This window comes from Pristiophorus japonicus, unplaced genomic scaffold, assembly GCF_044704955.1.
Source record: "Pristiophorus japonicus isolate sPriJap1 unplaced genomic scaffold, sPriJap1.hap1 HAP1_SCAFFOLD_343, whole genome shotgun sequence".
NCBI classification, from domain to species: Eukaryota; Metazoa; Chordata; class Chondrichthyes; family Pristiophoridae; genus Pristiophorus; species Pristiophorus japonicus.
In genome coordinates this window covers 36,304-60,761 of record NW_027253248.1, presented here as the reverse complement: position 1 = coordinate 60,761, position 24,458 = coordinate 36,304, and the positions used below count along the sequence as shown (strand labels likewise).

The following is a 24,458-nucleotide window of genomic DNA, read 5'->3' as shown; positions in this document are numbered from 1 at the left end:
TAGGTCCCCTGCAGTCAGAATCAGGGGAAGTCATAACTGGGAACAAAGAAATGGCAGACCAATTGAACAAGTACTTTGGTTCGGTATTCACTAAGGAGGACACCAACAACCTTCCGAATATTAAAGGGGTCAGAGGGTCGAGTAAGGAGGAGGAACTGAGGGAAATCTTTATTAGTCGGGAAATTGTGTTGGGAAAATTGATGGGATTGAAGGCAGATAAATCCCCAGGGCCTGATGGACTGCATCCCAGAGTACTTAAGGAGGTGGCCTTGGAAATAGTGGATGCATTGACGGTCATTTTCCAACATTCCATTGACTCTGGATCAGTTCCTATCGAGTGGAGGGTAGCCAATGTAACCCCACTTTTTAAAAAAGGAGGGAGAGTGAAAACAGGGAATTATAGACCGGTCAGCCTGACCTCAGTAGTGGGTAAAATGATGGAATCAATTATTAAGGATGTCATCGCAGTGCATTTGGAAAATGGTGACATGATATGTCCAAGTCAGCATGGATTTGTGAGAGGGAAATCATGCTTGACAAACCTTCTGGAATTTTTTGAGGATGTTTCCAGTAAAGTGGACAAGGGAGAACCAGTTGATGTGGTATATTTGGACTTTCAGAAGGCTTTCGACAAGGTCCCACACAAGAGATTAATGTGCAAAGTTGAAGCACATGGGATTGGGGGTAGTGTGCTGACGTGGATTGAGAACTGGTTGTCAGACAGGAAGCAAAGAGTAGGAGTAAATGGGTACTTTTCAGAATGGCAGGCAGTGACTAGTGGGGTACCGCAAGGTTCTGTGCTGGGGCCCCAGCTGTTTACATTGTACATTAATGATTTAGACGAAGGGATTAAATGTAGTATCTCCAAATTTGCGGACACTAAGTTGGGTGGCAGTGTGAGCTGCGAGGAGGATGCTATGAGGCTGCGGAGTGACTTGGATAGGTTAGGTGAGTGGGCAAATGCATGGCAGATGAAGTATAATGTGGATAAATGTGAGGTTATCCACTTTGGTGGTAAAAACAGAGAGACAGACTATTATCTGAATGGTGACTGATTAGGAAAAGGGGAGGTGCAACGAGACCTGGGTGTCATGGTACATCAGTCATTGAAGGTTGGCATGCAGGTACTGCAGGATGTTAAGAAAGCAAATGGCATGTTGGCCTTCATAGCGAGGGGATTTGAGTACAGGGGCAGGGAGGTGTTGCTACAGTTGTACAGGGCCTTGGTGAGGCCACACCTGGAGTATTGTGTACAGTTTTGGTCTCCTAACTTGAAGAAGGACATTCTTGCTATTGAGGGAGTGCAGCGAAGATTCACCAGACTGATTCCCGGGATGGTGGGACTGACCTATCAAGAAAGACTGGATCAACTGGGCTTGTATTCACTAGAGTTCAGAAGAATGAGAGGGGACCTCATAGAAACATTTAAAATTCTGACGGGTTTAGACAGGAAGAATGTTCCCAATGTTGGGGAAGTCCAGAACCAGGGGTCACAGTCTAAGGATAAGGGGTAAGCCATTTAGGACCGAGATGAAGAGAAACTTCTTCACCCAGAGAGTGGTGAACCTGTGGAATTCTCTGCCACAGAAAGTAATTGAGGCCAATTCACTAACTATATTCAAAAGGGAGTTAGATGAAGTCCTTACTACTCGGGGGATCAAGGGTTATGGCGAGAAAGCAGGTAGGGGGTACTGAAGTGCATGTTCAGCCATGAACTCATTGAATGGCGGTGCAGGCTAGAAGGGCTGAATGGCCTACTCCTGCACCTATTTTCTATGTTTCTATGTAACTGTATGGGGTATTGGTGAGGCCGCACCTGGAATACTGCGTGCAGTTTTGGTCACCTTACTTAAGGAAGGATATACTAGCTTTGGAGGGGGTACAGAGACGATTCACTGGGCTGATTCCGGAGATGAGGCGGGGTTACCTTATGATGAAAGATTGAGTAGACTGGGTCTTTACTCGTTGGAATTCAGAAGGATGAGGGGTGATCTTATGGAAACATTTAAAATAATGAAAGGGATAGACAAGATAGAGGCACAGAGGTTGTTTCCACTGGTCGGGGAGACTCGAACTAGGGGGCACAGCCTCAAAATACGGGGGAGACAATTTACAACCGAGTTGAGAAGGAATTTCTCCTCCCAGAGGGTTGTGAATCTGTGGAATTCTCTGCCCAAGGAAGCAGTTGAGGCTAGCTCATTGAATGTATTCAAGTCACAGATAGATAAATTTTTAACCAATAAGGGAATTAAGGGTTATGGGGAGCGGACGGGTAAGTGGAGCTGAGTCCACGGCCAGATCAGCCATGATCTTGTTGAATGGCGGAGCAGGCTCGAGGGGTTATATGGCCTACTCCTGTTCCTAATTCTTATGTTCTTATGAGTGTAGACCTGAACACGGCCAGAGTCAGCTCCTTTAGGAGAGGAGAACCAGTCAGTGTAGAACTGAACCCAGCCGGAGTCTGTACTTTCAGGGCAGGAGAGGGAGAGGCACCAGTGAGTGTAGAACTGAACCCAGCCAGTGTCAGCAGCTGCAGGTGAGGAGAAGTAAGTGTACCAGTGAGTGAGTGTATTTCTGAACCCAGCCAGAATTGGTGGTGAAAACTGGGAGTGGAGGAGAAACAGTCTAGAAATGTGCGATGGGTTTGGATTTCAGCACAGCAGGAGGGACAATGTGTGCGACAGGCATTTACAGCTTTGGAAGAACAAGAGAGGAAAGAATGTTCCATGGAAACTAGATGTGTCTATTCTGAATTTCTGTCTTGGACTGACAGTGATGAGTTTTGTTATCTCCTTTCACAGCTTTTTAGAAGGTTAGACTTTCAGACAGGAAACACAAATCAAACGTTGCGTCAAGATCTGATGGAGTCAAACGATTCATCAGGACCTGAATATCATCGGCCTTTGAAAGTGGAAGGAGGAATGTTTGTCTGTTCTGCCTGTGGGAAAAGATTTCAAATATCAGTGTGACTGGAAAAGCACCGAGACACACACACCCGAGTGAGTGTTCCAGTGCATTGACTGTGGAAAGAGCTTTAGCCAGTTGCACAGCCTAAATGAACATTGCACCATTCAAATTGCAGAGAAACTGTAAACGTGTTGTGTGCGTGGGTGAGGCTTCAACTGATCGTCCAAACATGGAGAGTCACAAGGATACCCACACCATGGAGAAACCGTGGAAATGTGATGACTGTGGGAAGGGATTCAGAAAACCATGTGAGCTGGAAGTTCATCGACGCAGTCACACTGGGGAGAGGCCGTTCACCTGCTGTGAGTGTGGGAAGGGATTCACTCGATTATCCCATCTACAGTCACACCAGCGAGTTCACACTGGGGAGAGGCCGTTCACCTGCTCTGAGTGTGGGAAGGGATTCACTTGTTCAACCCACCTGCTGACACACCGGCTAGTTCACACTGGGGAGAGGCCATTCACCTGCTCTGAGTGTGGGAAGGCATTCATTCAGTCATCCACCCTGCTGAGACACCAGCGAGTTCACACTGGGGAGAGGCCATTCACCTGCTCTGAGTGTGGGAAGGGATTCACTCGGTCATCCAACCTGCTGACACACCAGCGAGTTCACAAATGACTGCAGGGGTTGGAATCTGCTGTTATTACTGCTGTTAATCACATCCTGACTGAACCATGTTCATTCTGACAATTGGGGTTTGTTTCTGCTGATGTTAATAACCCTATAACTGGGCTGGACTTTAATATTCTGGATATATTGCTGATTGTGTTCTCGGGGCTGCAGTGTCCATTTAAGAAACGCTGTGTGTTATCTTTCCCCTTAATTCAGCAACTCTCATCAGAAAGTTAGTTTGGAATAAAATTATGAACGTTTACTTTAATTTTAAATTGATCTTTGGTATAAAATCTACAATCGTGTCAAAGTTTCCACTGAATAAAATCTCCAATTAGAAAGAACTTGCTGACAATTCTTACTGACTTGCACATTACACACAGTGATCCCTCCATTATCCACCAGAAAGAAGGGGAATGGGAATTGGTGGGGAATCTGTGTCCCCAAATGTTGCCCCTCCCGTCTGGTGCAGCAATCTCCTTGGCACGGGAATGGAGACAAGTCCAGACCTAAACTGTGCGCAGTACTCCAGGTGTGGTCTTACCAATGCCCTGTGCAGTTGTAGCAGGACTTCCCTACTTTTATACCATCCCCCAGCATTCCATTTGCCTTTCTGATTACTTGCTGTACCTGCATACTAACTTTTTGAGTTTCATGTCCAAGAACCCCCAGATCCTTCTGTACTACAGCATTTTGTAATTGTCACATTTGAATAATAATTTACTTTTTTATTTTTCCTACCAAAGAGGATAACCTGACATTTTACCACATTATAGTCCATCTGCCAGATTTTTGCCAGCTCATTGAGCCTATCGATATCCATTTGTAGATTATTTGTGTCCTCTTTACAAACTTGCTTTCCCACCCATCTTTGTATCATCAGAAAATTTGGCCGCGTTACACTCGGTCCCTTCATCCAAGTAACTAATATACATTGTAAATAGTTGAGACCCCAGCACTGATCCCTGCGGCACCCCACTAGTTACTGATGGTCAACCAGACAATGAACCAGTTATCCCACCTCTCTGTTTTCTGTTAGTTAGCCAATCCTCTATCCATGCTGATATGTTACCCCCAACCCCATGAACTTTTATCTTGTGCAGTAACCTTTTATGTAGCACCTTGTCAAATGCCTGCTGGAAGTCCAAATACACCATATCCACTGGTTCCACTTTATCCACCCTGTTCGTTACATCCTCAAAGAATTCCAGCAAATTTGTCAAACATGACTGCCCCTTCATAAATCCATGCTCACTCTGCCTGACCGAACTTTGTTTTTCCAAATGTCCTGTTACTGCTTCTTTAATAATGGACTCCAACACTTTCCCAACCACAGATGTTAGGCTTTTTGTCTGCCTCCTTTTTTAAATAGGGGCGTTACATTTGCAGTTTTCCAATTTGCTGGGACCTACCCAGAATTGAGGGAATTTTGGTAAATTACAACTAGTGCATCCACTATAGAAACATAGAAAATAGGTGCAGGAGCAGGCCATTCAGCCCTTCTAGCCTGCACCGCCATTCAACGAGTTCATGGCTGAACATGAAACTTCAGTACCCACTTCCTGCTTTCACGCCATACCCCTTGATCCCCCGAGTACTAAGGACTTCATCTAACTCCCTTTTGAATATATTTAGTGAATTGGCCTCAACTACTTCCTGTGGTAGAGAATTCCACAGGTTCACCACTCTCTGGGTGAAGAAGTTTCTCCTTATCTCGGTCCTAAATGGCTTACCCCTTATCCTTAGACTGTGACCCCTGGTTCTGGACTTCCCCAACATTGGGAACATTCTTCCTGCATCCAACCTGTCCAAACCCGTCAGAATTTTAAACGTTTCTATGAGGTCCCCTCTCACTCTTCTGAACTCCAGTGAATACAAGCCCAGTTGATTCAGTCTTTCTTGATAGGTCAGTCCCACCATCCCGGGAATCAGTCTGGTGAATCTTCGCTGCACTCCCTCAACAGCAAGTATGTCCTTCCTCAAGTTAGGAGACCAAAACTGTACACAATACTCCAGGTGTGGCCTCACCAAGGCCCTGTACAACTGTAGCAACACCTCCCTGCCCCTGTACTCAAATCCCCTCGCTATGAAGGCCAACATGCCATTTGCTTTCTTAACCGCCTGCTGTACCTGCATGCCAACCTTCAATGACTGATGTACCATGACACCCAGGTCTCGTTGCACCTTCCCTTTTCCTAATCTGTCACCATTCAGATAATAGTCTGTCTCTCTGTTTTTACCACCAAAGTGGATAACCTCACATTTATCCACATTATACTTCATCTGCCACGCATTTGCCCACTCACCTAACCTATCCAAGTCACTCTGTAGCCTCATAGCATCCTCCTCGCAGTTCACACTGCCACCCAACTTAGTGTCATCCGCAAATTTGGAGATACTACATTTAATCCCTTCGTCTAAATCATTAATGTATAATGTAAACAGCTGGGGCCCCAGCACAGAACCCTGCGGTACCCCACTAGTCACTGCCTGCCATTCCGAAAAGTACCCATTTACTCCTACTCTTTGCTTCCTGTCTGACAACCAGTTCTCAATCCACGTCAGCACACTACCCCCAATCCCATGTGCTTTAACTTTGCACATTAATCTCCTGTGTGGGACCTTGTCGAAAGCCTTCTGAAAGTCCAAATACACCACATCAACTGGTACTCCTTTGTCCACTTTATTGGAAACATCCTCAAAAAATTCCAGAAGATTTGTCAAGCATGATCTCCCTTTTACAAATCCATGCTGACTTGGACCTATCATGTCACCATTTTCCAAATGCGCTGCTATGACATCCTTAATAATTGATTCCATCATTTTACCCACTACTGAGGTCAGGCTGACCGGTCTATAATTCCCTGCTTTCTCTCTCCCTCCTTTTTTAAAAAGTGGGGTTACATTGGCTACCCTCCACTCGATAGGAACTGATCCAGAGTCAATGGAATGTTGGAAAATGACTGTCAATGCATCCGCTATTTCCAAGGCCACCTCCTTAAGTACTCTGGGATGCAGTCCATCAGGCCCTGGGGATTTATCGGCCTTCAATCCCATCAATTTCCCCAACACAATTTCCCGACTAATAAAGATTTCCCTCAGTTCCTCCTCTTTAATAGACCCTCTGACCACTTTTATATCCGGAAGGTTGTTTGTGTCCTCCTTAGTGAATACTGAACCAAAGTACTTGTTCAATTGGTCTGCCATTTCTTTGTTCCCCGTTATGACTTCCCCTGATTCTGACTGCAGGGGACCTACGTTTGTTTTTACTAACCTCTTTCTCTTTACATACCTATAGAAACTTTTGCAATCCGCCTTAATGTTCCCTGCAAGCTTCTTCTCGTACTCCATTTTCCCTGCCCTAATCAAACCCTTTGTCCTCCTCTGCTGAGTTCTAAATTTCTCCCAGTCCTCAGGTTCGCTGCTATTTCTGGCCAATTTGTATGCCACTTCCTTGGCTTTAATACTATCCCTGATTTCCCTAGATAGCCACGGTTGAGCCACCTTCCCTTTTTTATTTTTACGCCAGACAGGAATGTACAATTGTTGTAATTCATCCATGCGTTCTCTAAATGTCTGCCATTGCCCATCCACAGTCAACCCCTTAAGTATCATTAGCCAATCTATCTTAGCCAATTCATGCCTCATACCTTCAAAGTTACCCTTCTTTAAGTTCTGGACCATGGTCTCTGAATTAACTGTTTCATTCTCCATCCTAATGCAGAATTCCACCATATTATGGTCACTCTTCCCCAAGGGGCCTCGCACAATGAGATTGCTAATTAATCCTCTCTCATTACACAACACCCAGTCTAAGATGGCCTCCCCCCTAGTTGGTTCCTCGACATATTGGTCTAGAAAACCATCCCTTATGCATTCCAGGAAATCCTCCTCCACCGTATTGCTTCCAGTTTGGCTAGCCCAATCTATGTGCATATTAAAGTCACCCATTATAACTGCTGCACCTTTATTGCATGCACTCCTAATTTCCTGTTTGATGCCCTCCCCAACATCACTACTACTGTTTGGAGGTCTGTACACAACTCCCACTAACGATTTTTGCCCTTTAGTGTTCTGCAGCTCCACCCATATAGATTCCACATCATCCAAGCTAATGTCTTTCCTAACTATTGCATTAATCTCCTCTTTAACCAGTAATGCTACCCCACCTCCTTTTCCTTTTATTCTATCCTTCCTGAATGTTGAATACCCCTGGATGTTGAGTTCCCAGCCCTGATCATCCTGGAGCCACGTCTCCGTAATCCCAATCACATCATATTTGTTAACATCTATTTGCACAATTAATTCATCCACCTTATTGCGGATACTCCTTGCATTAAGACACAAAGCCTTCAGGCTTGTTTTTTTAACACCCTTTGTCCTTTTAGAATTTTGCTGTACAGTGGCCCTTTTTGTTCTTTGCCTTGGGTTTCTCTGCCCTCCACTTTTCCTCATCTCCTTTCTGTCTTTTGCTTTTGCTTCCTTTTTGTCTCCCTCTGTCTCCCTGTATAGGTTCCCATCCCCCTGCAATATTAGTTTAACTCCTCCCCAACAGCACTAGCAAACACTCCCCCTAGGACATTGGTTCCAGACCTGCCCAGGTGCAGACCGTCCGGTTTGTACTGGTCCCACCTCCCCCAGAACCGGTTCCAATGCCCCAAGAATTTGAATCCCTCCCTGCTGCACCACTGCTCAAGCCATGTATTCATCTGCGCTATCCTGCGATTCCTACTCTGACTAGCACGTGGCACTGGTAGCAATCCCGAGATTACTACTTTTGAGGTCCTACTTTTTAATTTAGCTCCTAGCTCCTTAAATTCTTTTCGTAGGACCTCATCCCTTTTTTTACCTATGTCGTTGGTACCAATGTGCACCACGACAACTGGCTGTTCTCCCTCCCATTTCAGAATGTCCTGCACCCGCTCCGAGACATCCTTGACCCTTGCACCAGGGAGGCAACATACCATCCTGGAGTCTCGGTTGCGTCCGCAGAAACGCCTATCTATTCCCCTCACCATCGAATCCCCTATCACTATCGCGCTCCCACTCTTTTTCCTGCCCTCCTTTGCAGCAGAGCCACCTACGGTGCCATGAACTTGGCTGCTGCTGCCCTCCCCTGATGAGTCATCCTCCCCAACAGTACTCAAAGCAGTGTATCTGTTTTGCAGGGGGATGACCACAGGGGACTCCTGCACTATCTTTCTTGCACTGCTCTTCCTGTTGGTCTTCCATTCCATATCTGGCTGTGGACCCTTCTCCTGCGGTAAGACCAACTCACTACACGTGATACTCACGTCATTCTCAGCATCGTGGATGCTCCAGAGTGAATCCACCTTCAGCTCCAATTCTGCAACGCGGACCGTCAAGAGCTCGAGGCGGATACACTTCCCACACACGTAGTCGTCAGGGACACCGGAAGTGTCCCCGAGTTCCCACATGGTACAGGAGGAGCATATCACATGACTGAGCTCTCCTGCCATGTCTTAACCTTAGATACCCTTAAATTGGTAATAACAATGTTATAGTTCACTTACTGATATAAAAAATAAAAGAAAAGCTACTCACCCAACACCAGCCAATCACTTACCCCATTGGCTGTGACGTCACTTTTTGATTACTTTCTACTTCTATTTTGCTTTCTCTCCCGCTGTAGCTGCACCGGTATGCTTTTGACAGGTCGCTCCCCTCTCACCAACTGCTGCTGGCTCTCGATCTCCCGCTGGGCTTTTGACAGGTCGCTCCCCTCTCACCAACTGCTGCTGGCTCTCGATCTCCCGCTGGGCTTTTGACAGGTCGCTCCCCTCTCACCAACTGCTGCTGGCTCTCGATCTCCCGCTGGGCCTTTGACAGGTCGCTCCCCTCTCACCAACTGCTGCTGGCTCTCGATCTCCCGCTGGGCTTTTGACAGGTCGCTCCCCTCTCACCAACTGCCGCTGGCTCGATCTCCCGCTGGGCTTTTGACAGGTCGCTCCCCTCTCACCAACTGCTGCTGGCTCTCGATCTCCCGCTGGGCTTTTGACAGGTCGCTCCCCTCTCACCAACTGCTGCTGGCTCTCGATCTCCCGCTGGGCCTTTGACAGGTCGCTCCCCTCTCACCCACTGCCGCTGGCTCTCGATCTCCCGCTGGGCTTTTGACAGGTCGCTCCCCTCTCACCAACTGCCGCTGGCTCGATCTCCCGCTGGGCTTTTGACAGGTCGCTCCCCTCTCACCAACTGCCGCTGGCTCGATCTCCCGCTGGGCTTTTGACAGGTCGCTCCCCTCTCACCAACTGCTGCTGGCTCTCGATATCCCTGCCACTACTTCTCTTCAGACACGAGGATGCAAGCCACTCCACTGCTCTTGCCTCATAACCCTGCAAATCTTTCCAACTCAAATATTTATCTCTTTTCAAAGTAACATGAATCTGCTTCCATCACCCTTACAGGCAGTGCGTTCCAGGCCATAACATCTGGCTGCTTAATTTTCCCCCCTCGTGTAGCATCTGGTTCATTTGCCAATCACCTTAAATCGGTGACCTCTGGTTACCGAGCCTTCTGACACTGAAAATTGTTTCTCCTTATTAAGAGAGTTGGTGGGCTGGAGGAGATTACAGAGATAGTGAGGGGCGAGGCCTTGGTGGGACTTGGACATGGAGTATTTTAAAGGTTGAGGCCACCAGCTGTCTCTCCCAGTGCAGAATGTGACTCACTGCTAACAGGAAAGGTTTTTGTTTAATGACTAAGGATGCATAATGAGGGTAAATCAATCTCTGTACCTTTTAACTAACAGCAACACAGACCCCCGACACTGTAAATTGTTTCTCATTATATAAGCATAGAAATTTACAGCATGGAAGGAGGCCATTTAGGCCCATCGTGTCTGCGCAGGCCGACAGAGAGCTATCCAGCCTAATCCCACTTTCCAGCTCTTTGTCCATAGCCTTGTAGGTTACAGTACTTCAAGTACACATCCAAGTATTTTTTAAATGTGATGAGGGTTTCTGCCTCTACCAACCTTTCAGGCAGTGAGTACCAGACCCCCCACCACTCTCTAGGTGAAGAAATTTCCCCTCTAAACCTCCTACCAATTACTTTAAATCTATGCCCCTGGTTGTTGACCCCCCTCTGCGAGCGGAAATAGGTCCTTTCTATGCACTCTATTTAGACCCCTCATAATTTTATACACCTCAATAACGTCTCCCTTCAGTCTCCTCTGTTCCAAAGAAAACAAACCCAAATTGTTAAGAGGGTTGCTGGGCTGGAGGAGGCTACAGAGATAGACAGGGGTGATACTTTGGAGGAATTTCAACAAGTGGAGGAGTATTTTAAAGACTGAAACCACCAGCCATCTCCTCCAGCACAGAATGTGACTCACTACCAATAGGAAGGCTGTTACTTTAACTACTACGAATGCATAATGAGGGGAAATCAATCTCTGTTCCTTTAACTAACAGTGACATGCTAAGAGGGAAATGAATGATCTTTTCAATTTTTATTCGACTTGGCACTGAAGTGCCTGGAACTCATAATAGGAACTCCAGGGAAACAAAATACTGACAAATATTCACCTCTTATGTTGCCAAAACAAACCTCGATTTAACTGTGAAAAGATAAATTCTTTAAGAGGGGTTCACACTGATTCACCTGACAGTCCGACTCAGGATCCAACCCTCAATCAGCGCGATTGGTCGCTGAACACGCTGCTGCCTTGACCCACCTGTCATGTATTATACAGGTTGCCTGGGGTTGCATACTACCAGCAGACGGCTTACCTGTTGGAGTCCTAAGGGAGCCCAGCATCCCTTAGGAGCACTGTATATAAGCAGGTCTCCCACACTGTACCAGCACTCTGGAGTCTGAATAAAGGAGCTTAGGTCACAGTTACTCATTGTCATATAAATTAGCCAGAAAGAGCAGCAAACTGGAGGACTGGGAGAAATTTAGAATTCAGCAGAGGAGGATAAAGGGTTTAATTAAGAGGGGGAAGCTTGCTGGAAACATAAAAACTGACTGCAAAAGTGTCCATAGATATGTGAAGAGAAAAAGATTAGTGAAGACAAACGTAGATCCCTTGCAGTCGAATTCGGGTGAATTTATAATAGGGAACAAAGAAATGGCTGACCAATTGAACAAATACTTTCGTTCTGTCTTCACAAAGGAAGACACAAATAACCTTCCGGATGTACCAGGAGACCGAGGGGCTAGAGAAGGAGGAACTGAAGGATATCCTTATTAGGCGGGAAATTGTGTTTGGGAAATTGACGGGATTGAAGGCCGGTAAATCCCCAAGGCCTGATAGTCTACATCCCAGAGTAATTAAGGAAGTGTCCCAAGAAATAACGGATGCATTGGTAATTTTCCAACAATCTATCAACTCTGTATCAGTTCCTATGGACTGGAGGGTTGCTAATGTAACACCACTTTTTTAAAAAAAGGGAGAGTGAAAACGGGTAATTACAGACCGGTTAGCCTGACATCAGTAATGGGGAAAATGTTGGAATCAATCATTAAGGATGAAATAGCAGCGCATTTGGAAAGCAGTGATAGATTGGTCCAAGTCAGCATGGATTTATGAAAGGGAAATCATGCTTGACAAATCTTCTGGAATTTTTTGAGGGTGTATCTAGTAGAGTGGACAAGGGAGAACCAGTGGATGTGTATTTGGACTTTCAAAAGGCTTTGATAAGGTCCCACACAAGAGATTGGTGTGCAAAATTAAAGCACATGGTATTGGGGGTAATGTATTGATGAGGATAGAGAACTGATTGGCAGACAGGAAGCAGAGAGTCGGGATAAATGGGTCCTTTTCAGAATAGCAGACAGTGATTAGTGGAGTGCCGCAGGGCTCAGTGCTGGGACCCCAGCTCTTTACAATATATATTAATGATTTAGATGATGGAATTGAGTGCAAAATCTCCAAGTTTGCAGATGACACTAAACTGGGTGGCGGTGTGAGCTGTGAGGAGGACGGTAAGAGGCGCAGGGTGACTTGGACAGGTTAGGCGAGTGGGCAAATACATGGTAGATGCAGTATAATGTGGATAAATGTGAGGTTATCCACTTTGGGGGCAAAAACACGAAGGCAGAATATTATCTGAATGGTGGCAGATTAGGAAAAGGGGCGAGACCTGGGTGTCATGGTTCATCAGTCAGTGAAAGTTGGCATGCAGGTACAGCAGGCGGTGAAGAAGACAAATGGTATGTTGGCCGTCATAGCAAGGGGATTTTAGTATAGGAGCAGGGAAGTCTTACTGCAGTTGTACAGGGCCTTGGTGAGGCTCCACTTGGAATATTATGTTCAGTCCTAATCTGAGGAAGGACGTTCTTGCTATTGAGGGAGTGCAGCGAAGGTTCACCAGACTGGTTCCAGGGATGGTTGGACTGACATATGAGGAGAGACTGGATCAACTGGGCCTTTATACACTGGAGTTTAGAAGGATGAGGGGATCTCATAGAAACATGTAAGATTCTGATGGGACTGGACAGCTTAGATGCGGGAAGAATGTTCCCAATGTTGGGGAAGTCCAGAACCAGGGGACACAGACTTACGATAAGGGGCAGGCCATTTAGGACTGATATGAGGAGAAACTTCTTCACCCAGTGAGTTGTTAACCTGTGCAATTAGCTACCGCAGAGAGTTGTTGATGCCAGTTCACTGGATATATTCAAGAGGGAGTTAGATATGGCCCTTATGGCTAAAGGGATCAAGGGGTATGGAGAGAAAGCAGGAAAGAGGTACTGAAGGAATGATCAGCCATGATCTTATTGAATGGTTGTGCAGGCTCGAAGGGCCGAATGGCCTACTCCTGCACCTATTTTCTATGTTTCTATGTCTACAGTACTCAGTTGCATTACTTTATTATGAGCATAACAATTGGCGACGAGATAATGAACAACCACGCGAACAACCATGGAACACTGTTGGTCTCGTGGAGAAATTCTCAGAAGGGGATGATTGAGAAGCCTTCATGGAGTGACTCGACAAATACTCTGTAGTCAACGAGCTAGAAGCAGATGAGAACACTGCCAAACGAGGGGCGATCCTCCTCACCGTCTGCGGGGCAACAACCTATGGCCTCATGAAGAATCTTCTCGCTCCGGTGAAACCAACAACCAAATCCTATGAAGAACTATGTACGCTGGTCTGAACACACCTAAATCCGAAGGAAAGCGTTCTGATGGCAAGGTATCAATTCTACATGTGTCAGTGGTCTGAAGGCCAGGAAGTGGCAAGCTACATCGCCGAACTAAGGCACCTTGCAGGACATTGGAATTCGACGGATTCCTTGAGCAAATGCTTAGAGACTTTTTGTGCTTGGCATTGGCCATAAGGTTATCCTTCGCAAACTGTTGACTGTTGAAACACCGAATCTGAGCAAAGCCATAACGATAGCCCAGGCATTTATGGCCACCAACGATAACACTAAACGAATTTCGCAGCATAAAGAAGTTTTGGCAAGTACTGTACACAAAGTAACGTCCTTTTCAGGCAGAAATGGATATGGCAGAATGTACACACCTGCAGCTGCACGTCCGCAGATGACCCAGAGTCTGCCATCAACCATTAATTCGAGGCAGTTAACACCTTGATGTTGCTGTGAAGGTGATCATCGAGCCTATCAATGCCGCTTCAAACACTATGTGTGCAAAGGCTGTGGAACAATGGGACACCTCCAGCGAATGTGCAGATGAGCTGCAAACCCTGCAAACCACCATGTTGCGGAGGAGAACAGATCCATGGCGGATCAGGTTGAACTAGAGACTAGAACTGAGGAGGCAGAAGTGTACTGGGTACACACCTTCACCACGAAATGGCCACCAATCATGCTAAAAGTCAAACTGGATGGAATTCCAGTATCCATGGAACTGGACACGGGTGCGAGTCAGTCTATCATGAGCAAAAAGGCCTTTGACAGGCTGTGGTGCAACAAGGCACACAGGCCCAAGATTAGCTCCATTCATACCAAGGTAAGAACTTACACTAAAGAGCTGATCCCTGTAATTGGCAGCGCAGCAGTAAAAGTCTCCTATAATGGAGCAGTGCACGAACTCTCACTATGAATTGCACCAGGAGATAGCCCCACGCTGTTCGGCAGAAGCTGGCTGGGAAAAATCCGCTGGAACTGGGACAGCATCCGAGCACTCTCGTCTGTTGATGATGCCTCATGTGCCCAGGTTCTGAGCAAGTTCCCATCATTGTTTGAGCCAGGCATCGGAAGTTTCTCGGTGTCAAAGGGACAGATCCACTTGGTACCCGGTACACAACCCATCCACCAAAAGGCACGGGCGGTACCATATATGATGCGAGAGAAAGTGGAAATTGAGCTGGACAGGATGCAGTGAGAAGACATCATTGCGCCAGTAGAGTTCAATGAGTGGGCCAGCCCTATTGTTCTGGTTCTCAAAGGCGACGGCATGGTCAGAATTTGTGGGGACTAGAAAGTAACGATTAACTGTTTTTTGCTACAGGACCAGTACCCGCTACCCAAGGCAGATGACCTATTTGTGACTCTGGCTGGAGGAAAGAAGTTCACCAGGTTGGACCTGATCTCGGCCTACATGACGCAGGAGCTGGCGGAATCTTCGAAAGGCCTCACCTGCATCAACACTCACAAAGGTCTGTTCATCTACAATAGGTGCCCATTTGAGATTCGATCGGCCGCAGCAATTTTCCAAAGGAACATGGAAAGTGTGCTACAGTTGGTTCCACACATCGTGGTTTTCCAGGACGACGTACTGGTCACAGGTCGGGACACCGTCGAACACTTGCAGAACATGGAAGAGGTTCTAAGTCGTCTAGATCATGTGGGACTCAGGTTGAAATGTGCAAAGTGTGTTTGCCTGGCACCAGAGGTCGAGTTCTTAGGGAGAAGAATTACGGCAGATGGCATCAGACCCACCGACGCCAAGACGGAGGCCATCAAGAGTGCGACGAGACCACAGAACGTGACAGAGCTGCCGTCATTCTGGGGACTCCTCAACTATTTCAATAATTTCCTACCTGGGTTAAGCACCTTGCTCGAACCTCTACATGTACTATGCAAGGGAGACGACTGGGTATGGGGTAAATCACAAGAGGCTGCTTTTGAGAAAGCCAGAAATCTGTTATGTTCCAACAAACTGCTTGTCTTGTATAACCCATGTAAATGCTTAGTGCGAGCTTGCAATGCGTCTTCATACGGGATCGGGTGTGTGTTACAACAAGCTAACAAATCAGGAACATTGCAACCGGTCGTCTATGCATCCAAGAGTTTGTCCAAGGCCGAAAGGGTCTATAGCATGATTAAAAAAGAAGCTCTGGCATGCATTTACGGGGTGAAAAAAATGCACCAGTATCTGTTTGGTCTCATGTTTGAGCTGGAAACTGACCATAAGCCGCTGATATCGCTATTCTCAGAGAGCAACGGGATTAATGCCAATGCCTCTGCCCGCATCCAAACATGGGCGCTCATGCAGGCTACATACAACTATGTAATCTGCCACAGACCAGGCAGAGAAATGCGCTGATGCTCTCAGTCAGCTACTGTTGCCCACCATCGGGGTGGAAATGGCAAAGCCTGCAACTTGCTCTTGGTGATGGATGCATTCGAAAATGAAAAGTCATCCATTACCGCCCGCCAGATCAGGACCTGGACCAGCCAGGATCCTTTACTGTCCCTTGTAAAAAATTGTGTCCTCCATGGGAGCTGGTCCAGCATCCCAGCAGAGATGCATGAAGAGATCAAGCCATTCCAGCGGTGCAACGATGAAATGTCCATACAGGTGATTGTGGGGTAATCGCATGGATTTGCCGAAGAAAGGCAGGGAAATGTTCATACACGACCTACACAGTACCCACCCAGGCATAGTAATGATGAAAGCTATAGCCAGATCCCAAGTGTGGTGGCCCGGCATCGACGCAGACTTAGAGTCATGCATGCGCCAATGCAACACTTGCTCTCAACTGAGCAATACACTCAGAGAGGCACCGCTAAGTTTGTGGTCATGGCCCTCCAAACCATCGTCGAGGATCCACAATGACTTTGCAGGCCCGTTCCTAGGCAAAATGTTTTTGGTTGTTGTGGATGCTTAAAAATGGATTGAATGTGTAATATTGTCTGTAAGCACATCCACTGCCACCATCGAAAGCCTTCAAGCCATGTTTGCCACACACGGTCTGCCCGATACCCTCCAACATATACACAAGCGACAACCGACATCACGGTTGACCACGAAACTGAACTCACCATCCCCAGCAGCCCGGCAAGGGCAGCTGTCCAGCAGCCCAGCGAAGAACCAACCAACTCACCCACAACTGCATTTGTACCGAGACGATCGACAAGGGAGTGAAAAGCCCCAAATCATCTCACCCTGTAAATAAGAGTAATATTGACTTTGGGAGGGAGTGATGTCATGTATGCAACCCCAGGCAACCTGTATAATACTGCCACCAGAGGGCTTACCTGTTGGATCCCAGCATCCCTTGGGAGCACTGCATATAAGCAGGCCTCCCACACTGTACCGACACTTTGGAGTCTGAATAAAGGAGCTCAGGTCACACTTACTCATTGTCTACAGTACTCAGTTGCATTACTTTATTATGAGCATAACACCACCGATCTCTGAGCTCTCTTCCTGTTGATTCCCAGGGCAATCAATCACCACTCGCCAACATTATGCTGCCAGATTAAGTTGAGGGGCTCAGAGGAAGTAATAAATTGAGGCCGTGAATCTGAGTTAAGAAATAAAATTAGAGAAGCATGAATAAATGAACGAGTAGAGGCAACATAAACTAAAGGGTACAATCCTAAAGGGGGTGCATGAACAGTGAGCGGGTTTACGCACACAAATCGCTGAAGGTGGCAGGACAGGTTGAGAAAGCAGTTAAAAAATTTACAGGATCCTGGGCATCACAGAGGCATGGCGTACAAAAGCAAGGAGGTTATGATGAACCTTTGTAAAACATTAGTTCAGCCTCAACTGGAGCATTGTGTCCAATTCTGGGCACCGCACATTAGGACGTGAAGGTCTTAGAGAGGGTGCAGAAAAGATTGACAAGAATGATTCATGAGATGAGGGACTTCAGTTCCGTGGATAGACTGGAGAAGCTGGGGTTGTTCTTCTTTGAGCAGAGACGGTTGAGAGCAGAGTTGATAGAGGTGTTCCAAATCATGAGTGGTCCAGACAGATTAGATAGAGAGATACTGTTCCCGCTGGCAGAAGGGTTGAGAACCAGAGGAGACAGATTCATGGTGATTGGCAGAAGATCATCATCATCATAGGCAGTCCCTCGAATCGAGGATGACTTGCTTCCATGTTAAAAAGTTCACACGTGTTTCAATGAAGGACCTAAAATTCCAGGTCCAAACTAAATCTTGAAGGCTGGAAGATGCCTGTGCGTGGAATTTTTAATGTGTGGTTACCGTTGCATGCCAGCCACCACACTGCCTTGACAGAGCTAGGTCTTGGTCCAGTGGCAAGGATTAATCAAGATGACTGGAGACCAGCTCTGCTGCACGGACCTAGTGCGCACACAAATCGCAGTATGGACTGGTCCATGCTGCACCTGGATTCTCGACTCTTCTAGGCCCTGACCTCGCGACTCTCCTGGGCCCCAATCATGTCCCTCTACAATCTCTCGCCGCTCCTTCACCCCGACCTCGCCACTCCTGCTGTACCTGCCCAAGCTCCAATCACTGACCTGGACCTTGGTGACGGCCCTTTTCACTGCCATTGCTCTCCTGCTGCAGCACATTCTGCTCCCTGGAGTGGTACGCCACCATGCTGCTCCTTCCGCTCCCCGGCCTGCTTCAATGGTGGTCGCAGGCCGGGGGCCGCTCAGTCTGCTGGGCTAGGCTGCCATGCTTCTCTTTCTGCTCCCCGGCCTGCTCCAATGGTGGTCGCAGGCTAGGGTCCGCACAGACTGCTGGGCCAGGCCGCCATGCTGCTCCTTCTGCTCCCTGGCCTGCTCCGATGGTGCACTCTTTGGTAGACTGCGGGTAAGACACACAAAGAAACTACACACAGGACAGTTGAACAGCTTCTCCCCAGTGTGAATTCGCTCGTGTACTAGTAGGTGGGATGAACGAGACACACACACACCCAAGTGAGAGTGTTCCAGTGCACTGCCTGTGAAAATAGCTTTAACCAGTTACATAGCCTGAAAAAACATCGCTCCATTCACAGTGGGGATAAACTATACACATGTTCTGTGTGTGGATCAGGCTTCAACTGATCGTCCAACCTGGAGAGACACAAGGACACCCACACCACGGAGAAACCGTGGAAATGTGGGGATTGTGGGAAGGGATTCAATTGCCCCTCTGCACTGGAAACTCATCGACGCCGTGACAATGGAGAAAGGCCGTTCAACTGCCCTGAGTATGTGAAGGGATTCACTTGTTCATCCAACCTGCTGGTACATGAGCGAATTGGCAGAAGAACCAAAGGCGATGTAAGAAAAATCTTATTTATGCAGCAAGTGGTTACGATTTGGAATGCACGGCCTGAAAAAGGTGGTGGAGGCAGACTCAATCACTGCTTTCAAAAGGGAGTTGTATAATTATCTGAAAGAAAACATTTGCAGGGCCGGAGGAAAGGGCGGGGCAGAGGGACTAGCTGGGAGCCAGCAAGGGCTGGATGGGCTGAATGGCCTTCCGTGCAGTAACCATTCTGATTGTGTGAGCAGAACACATAAGTCTGGTCCCTGACTCAATCTAAAGCTTCCTGATTGTGAGCACCTCTGTTAAACCTGCCCTGCACCTTCACAGCTCCAAGGAGAACCACCCCAGATGTTGCAGCCATCATCTTATTGAATGGCGGCAGGCTCGAGGGACCAAATGCCGACTCATCGCCTATATCGGATGTTCTCATGTATTCATGTCACTGGTCCCCATCCTGCACCTGATGGCCTCCCTGCAGTAAGATGGCCGCCACGCATGCTCCCTGCCCTGCAGTGGGACAATGGCAAGCATTGTGACGTCGAGGAAGCCCCGCTGCTATCGCTCCCTGCGGTGAGCAGTCCCGCGCTACCCAAAGATGGCGGCCGAATTCCCCGCAAACCCCGACAGTAACCAAGGCCCGTCCCCACCCGAAGGTGCCCCGCAGCCGCCACCCGCCGACTCGGCGGCCAAATCTCGCTGCCCGCGCGTGTCCGTGAGTCCACAGGGAGACCGGGCGCGCTGCTCGGGCCGCTCCTCCATCCTCCACGGCGGCGGCAAAACGTCCGTCCATCCGCGGCCAATAAGCTGGCCCGCGCCTGCGCACAACTCCGCCCCGCCTCACCCGGGCCCCCGAGTTCAAAGGCCGCGAGCGGAGCCCGCCAACAAACCGCCCACGCGCGCGCGCAGCACTCAGCCCGCAGCCAATGGCGAGGCGGCGCGGGGCAACAGCCCATCCAGCGCCCGCTGCTCCGCGCCAATCAGCGGCGGGGCCCCGGCACCAATCAATCAATCGGCGAACAATCCAGGGCGCGCGGTGCTGAAGGGAAAGTGTCTCTGGCGACACAAACAGAAGATGCTGGAAGTGTCCGCGGCTCAGGCAGCATCTGTGGGTAGCGTCAGAGGGGGCGGGGCCGCGGCCCTCCGTCACAACTGGAGAGTGCTGGGAAAGAATAGATCCTGAAGGAGCACTGAAAGGGGGAGGGGGAGTAAGGACAACAGGGAAAGTCTGTAATAGGGGGGAAGGGAGAGATTAAAGAGACAACAGGGAGGATGGGCCGAATTCAGATGGTACTGGCAGGAGTTAGAACAACATTAGTCAGGATAGGGTGTGAATGGTGGGATAATGATTAGTGGGCACTAGAGACAAGGGAAAAAAATAGGCTCGGTGGGTGGAGACCATGAGAAATAGGAACAGGAGTGGGCCACCCGGACCCCGAGCATGCTTCCCATTCAATAAGATCATGGTTGGTCTGATCATAGAGTCAGTTCCACTTTCCTGTTTGCTCCCCAGAACACTTTACTCACTTATCGCTCAAAAATCTGTCTATCTCCGCCTTAAATATATTCAATGACCCAGCCTCCACAGCTCTCTGGGGCAGAAAATTCACAGATTTACAACCCTCTGAGAGAAGAAATTCCTCCACATCTCAGTTTTATATGGGCGGCCACATTTTCTGAGACTATGTCCACTAGATACAGAGAAAAGCTTGCTACACACGATCCCATCAAAAACTGCCAGGGCAGGTACAGCACGGGTTCGACAGGAAGGTTTAAGCTGGGCATTCCAGAACTTGGGGCCTGGGCAACAGAAGGCACAGCCAACAAAGCCACCAGTGGTTGAATAATTATAATCAGGGATGCTCAGGAAGGCAGCTATATTTTTGGCTGGGGTGTGGGGGTGTGGGGTGCAGATGTGGGGCTGGAGGAGGTTATAGAGCTAGGGAGGGGCGAGGCCATGGAGGGATTTGAAAATAAGTATTAGAATTTTGAACTCAAGGCATTGCTTAACAAAAGCCAGTGCAGGTCAGCGAGCAGAGGGGTGATAGGTGAACAGGACTTGGTGTGAGTTAGGACACGGGCAGCCGAGTTTTGGATCAACTCTAGTTTATGTAGGGTAGAATGTGGGAGGAGTGCGTTGGAATTGTCAAGACCAGAAGTAACAAAGGCATGGATGAGGGCTTCAGCAGTGGATGAGCTGAGGCAAGAGCAGAGACGGGCGATGTTACAGAAGTGGAAATAGGCAATCTTAGTTATGATGTGGATATGTGGTCAAAAACTTATGTCAGGGTTAAGTATGACACCAAGGTTGCGAACAGGCTGGTTCAGCGTCAGGCAGAAGTTGGGGAGAGGGATGGAATCAGTGACGAGGGAACGGAGTTTGTGACAATAACAATTACAAATATCACGATATTTCACAGGCTATCGCGTGTAAAATGTGTGGATGAGTTTGTTAAATTCAATCGGTTCCAAAACCGGGTTAACTGATACAGAAAGTAACGGATTTCAAATCTTACATAGAAACATAGAAAACATAGAAAATAGGTGCAGGAGTAGGCCATTCGGCCCTTTGAGCCTGCACCACCATTCAATGAGTTCATGGCTGAACATGCAACTTCAGTACCCCATTCCTGCTTTCTCGCCATACCCCTTGATCCCCCTAGTAGTAAGGACTTCATCTAACTCCTTTTTGAATATATTTAGTGAATTGGCCTCAGCAACTTTCTGTGGTAGATAATTCCACAGGTTCACCACTCTCTGGATGAAGAAGTTTCTCCTCATCTCGGTCCTAAATGGCTTACTTCTTATCCTTGGACTGTGACCCCTGGTTCTGGACTTCCCCAACATTGGGAACATTCTTCCTGCATCTAACCTGTCTAAACCCGTCAGAATTTTAAACGTTTCTCTGAGATCCCCTCTCATTCTTCTGAACTCCAGTGAATACAAGCCCAGTTGATCCAGCCTTTCTTGACATGTCAGTCCCACCATCCCAGGAATCAGTCTGGTGAACCTTCGCTGCAATCACTCAATAGCAAGATTGTCCTTCCTCAAGTTAGGAGATCAAAACTGTACACAATACTCCAGGTGTGGCCTCACCAAGGCCCTGTACAACTGTAGCAACACCTCCCTGCCCCTGTACTCAAATCCCCTCACTATGAAGGCCAACATGCCATTTGCTTTCTTAACTGCCTGCTGTACCTGCATGCCAACCTTCAATGACTGATGTACCATGACACCCAGGTCTTGTTGCACTTCCCCTTTTCCTAATCTGTCACCATTCAAATAATAGTCTGTCTCTCTGTTTTTACCACCAAAATGGATAACCTCACATTTATCCACATTATACTTCATCTGCCATGCATTTGCCCACTCACCTAACCTATCCAAGTCGCTCTGCAGCCTCATAGCATCCTCCTCGCAGCTCACACTGCCACTCAACTTAGTGTCATCCGCAAATTTGGAGATACTACATTTAATCCCCTCGTCTAAATCATTAATGTTCAATGTAAACAGCTGGGGCCCCAACACAGAACCTTGCGGTACCCCACTAGTCACTGCCTGCCATTCTGAAAAGTACCCATTTACTCCTACTCTTTGCTCCCTGTCTGCCAACCAGTTCTCAATCCACGTCAGCACACTACCCACAATCCCATGTGCTTTAACTTTGCACATTAACCTCTTGTGTGGGACCTTGTCGAAAGCCTTATGAAAGTCCAAATACACCACATGAACTGGTTCTCCCTTGTCCACTTGTTGTAGGCATTAGGCACCTGCTGAATATATCAAAACACTCGGCATTAGGCACCTGCTGAATAAAGCTAAACTCATATAAGTTTAAAGTGGCCGCATATAAAATGGTTGCCCAAGCATGATGGGTACTCAGTTAGTCAAGTAATGAACTACTGACTGAGGCTGACCGAGCAATGACCCTGTGAGGCCCACTACCAGGAATGCCTTGGATACAAGATAATTATAACGAACCTTTATAGTACACTGGTATAATCAGTGACTTCACACAGCCGAGCCCCGAGGAACAGAGAAAAGGGGGGAACCTGCCTCACATAACGAGGTCATTAATCAGCCCGAGCTGACAAAAACCTAACATACAGCCCCTGAGATATCAGGAGAATTCTATTGGGTTAAAGAAACCTATACATAATCTATAATCGTTCTGATTGGATTGTGTCCAGCCAAAGTGGGCTGAGTAACTGTAAAGAACTATTGTAAAACATATAAATATCGATGAGTTTCTTTGTTCATCGGAGAGAAGCGCCTAGATCCAGTCCTGAGGCTTCCTCCCCGCTAACGAAAATAAAGGCCACATTGGCATTGGAACCGACTCTGAGTGTTGAGTGATTCTTCAAAACATTCACACTAACACACTCAACTGGAAACATCCTCAAAAAATCCCAGAAGATTTGTCAAGCATGATTTCCATTTCACAAATCCATGCTGACTTGGACCTATCATGTCACCTCTTTCCAAATGCGCAGCTATGACATCCTTAATAATTGATACCATCATTCTACCCACTACCGATGTCAGGCTAACCGGTCTATAATTACCTGTTTTTTCTCTCCCTCCTTTTTTGTAAAGTGGTGTTACATTAGCTACCCTCCACTTCATAGGAACTGATCCAGAATCTATGGAATGTTGGAAAATGACTGTCAATGCATCCGCTATTTCCAAGGTCACCTCCTTAAGTACTCTGGGATGCAGTCCATCAGGCCCTGGAGATTTATTGGCCTTCAATCCCATCAATTTGCCCAACACAATTTTCCGACCAATAAGGATTTCCCTCAGTTCCTCCTTCTTACTCGACCCTCTGACCCCTTTTATATCTGGAAGGTTGTTTGTGTCCTCCTTAGTGAATACCGAACCAAAGTACTTGTTCAATTGGTCTGCCATTTCTTTGTTCCCCGTTATGACATCCCCTGATTCTGATTGCAGGGGACCTATGTTTGTCTTTACTAACCTTTTTCTCTTTACATATCTATCGAAACTTTTGCAGTCTGTCTTAATGTTCCCTGCAAGCTTCATCTCGGACTCTATTTTCCCTGCCCTAATCAAACCCTTTGTTCTCCTCTGCTGAGTTCTAAATTTCTCCCAGTCCCCGGGTTCGCTGCTATTTCTGGCCAATTTGTATGCCACTTCCTTGGCTTTAATACTATCCCTGTTTCCCTTGATAGCCACAGTTGAGCCACCTTCCCTTTTTTATTTTTACACCAGACAGGGATGTACAGTTGTTGTAGTTCATCCATGCGGTCTCTAAATGTCTGCCATTGCCCATCCACAGTCAACCCCATAAATATCATTCGCCAATCTATCCTAACCAATTCACGCCTCATATATTCAAAGTTACCCTTCTTTAAGTTCTGGACCACGGTCTCTGAATTAACTGTTTCATTCTCCATCCTAATGTAGAATTCCACCATATTATGGTCACTCTTCTCCAAGGGGCCTCGCACAACGAGATTGCT

The 24,458-nt window shown here is 47.5% G+C and overlaps 2 protein-coding genes across 2 annotated transcripts in view; both read left to right on the top strand.

Annotated features, from left to right (window-relative positions):
• The window catches only part of LOC139250066 (gastrula zinc finger protein XlCGF7.1-like), a 29,833-nt gene extending 25,940 nt beyond the window's left edge, over window positions 1-3,893 (top strand). The window contains exon 2 of the mRNA XM_070872646.1: window positions 2,802-3,893. Coding sequence (XP_070728747.1) covers window positions 3,056-3,586 — 531 coding nt within the window. The 5' untranslated portion in view covers window positions 2,802-3,055 and the 3' untranslated portion in view covers window positions 3,587-3,893. The remainder of the gene's footprint in view (window positions 1-2,801) is intronic.
• Window positions 1-24,458, top strand: part of LOC139250065 (zinc finger protein 239-like) — a 141,064-nt gene that overhangs the window by 104,297 nt on the left and 12,309 nt on the right. The gene's annotated exons all lie outside the window — the stretch shown is intronic.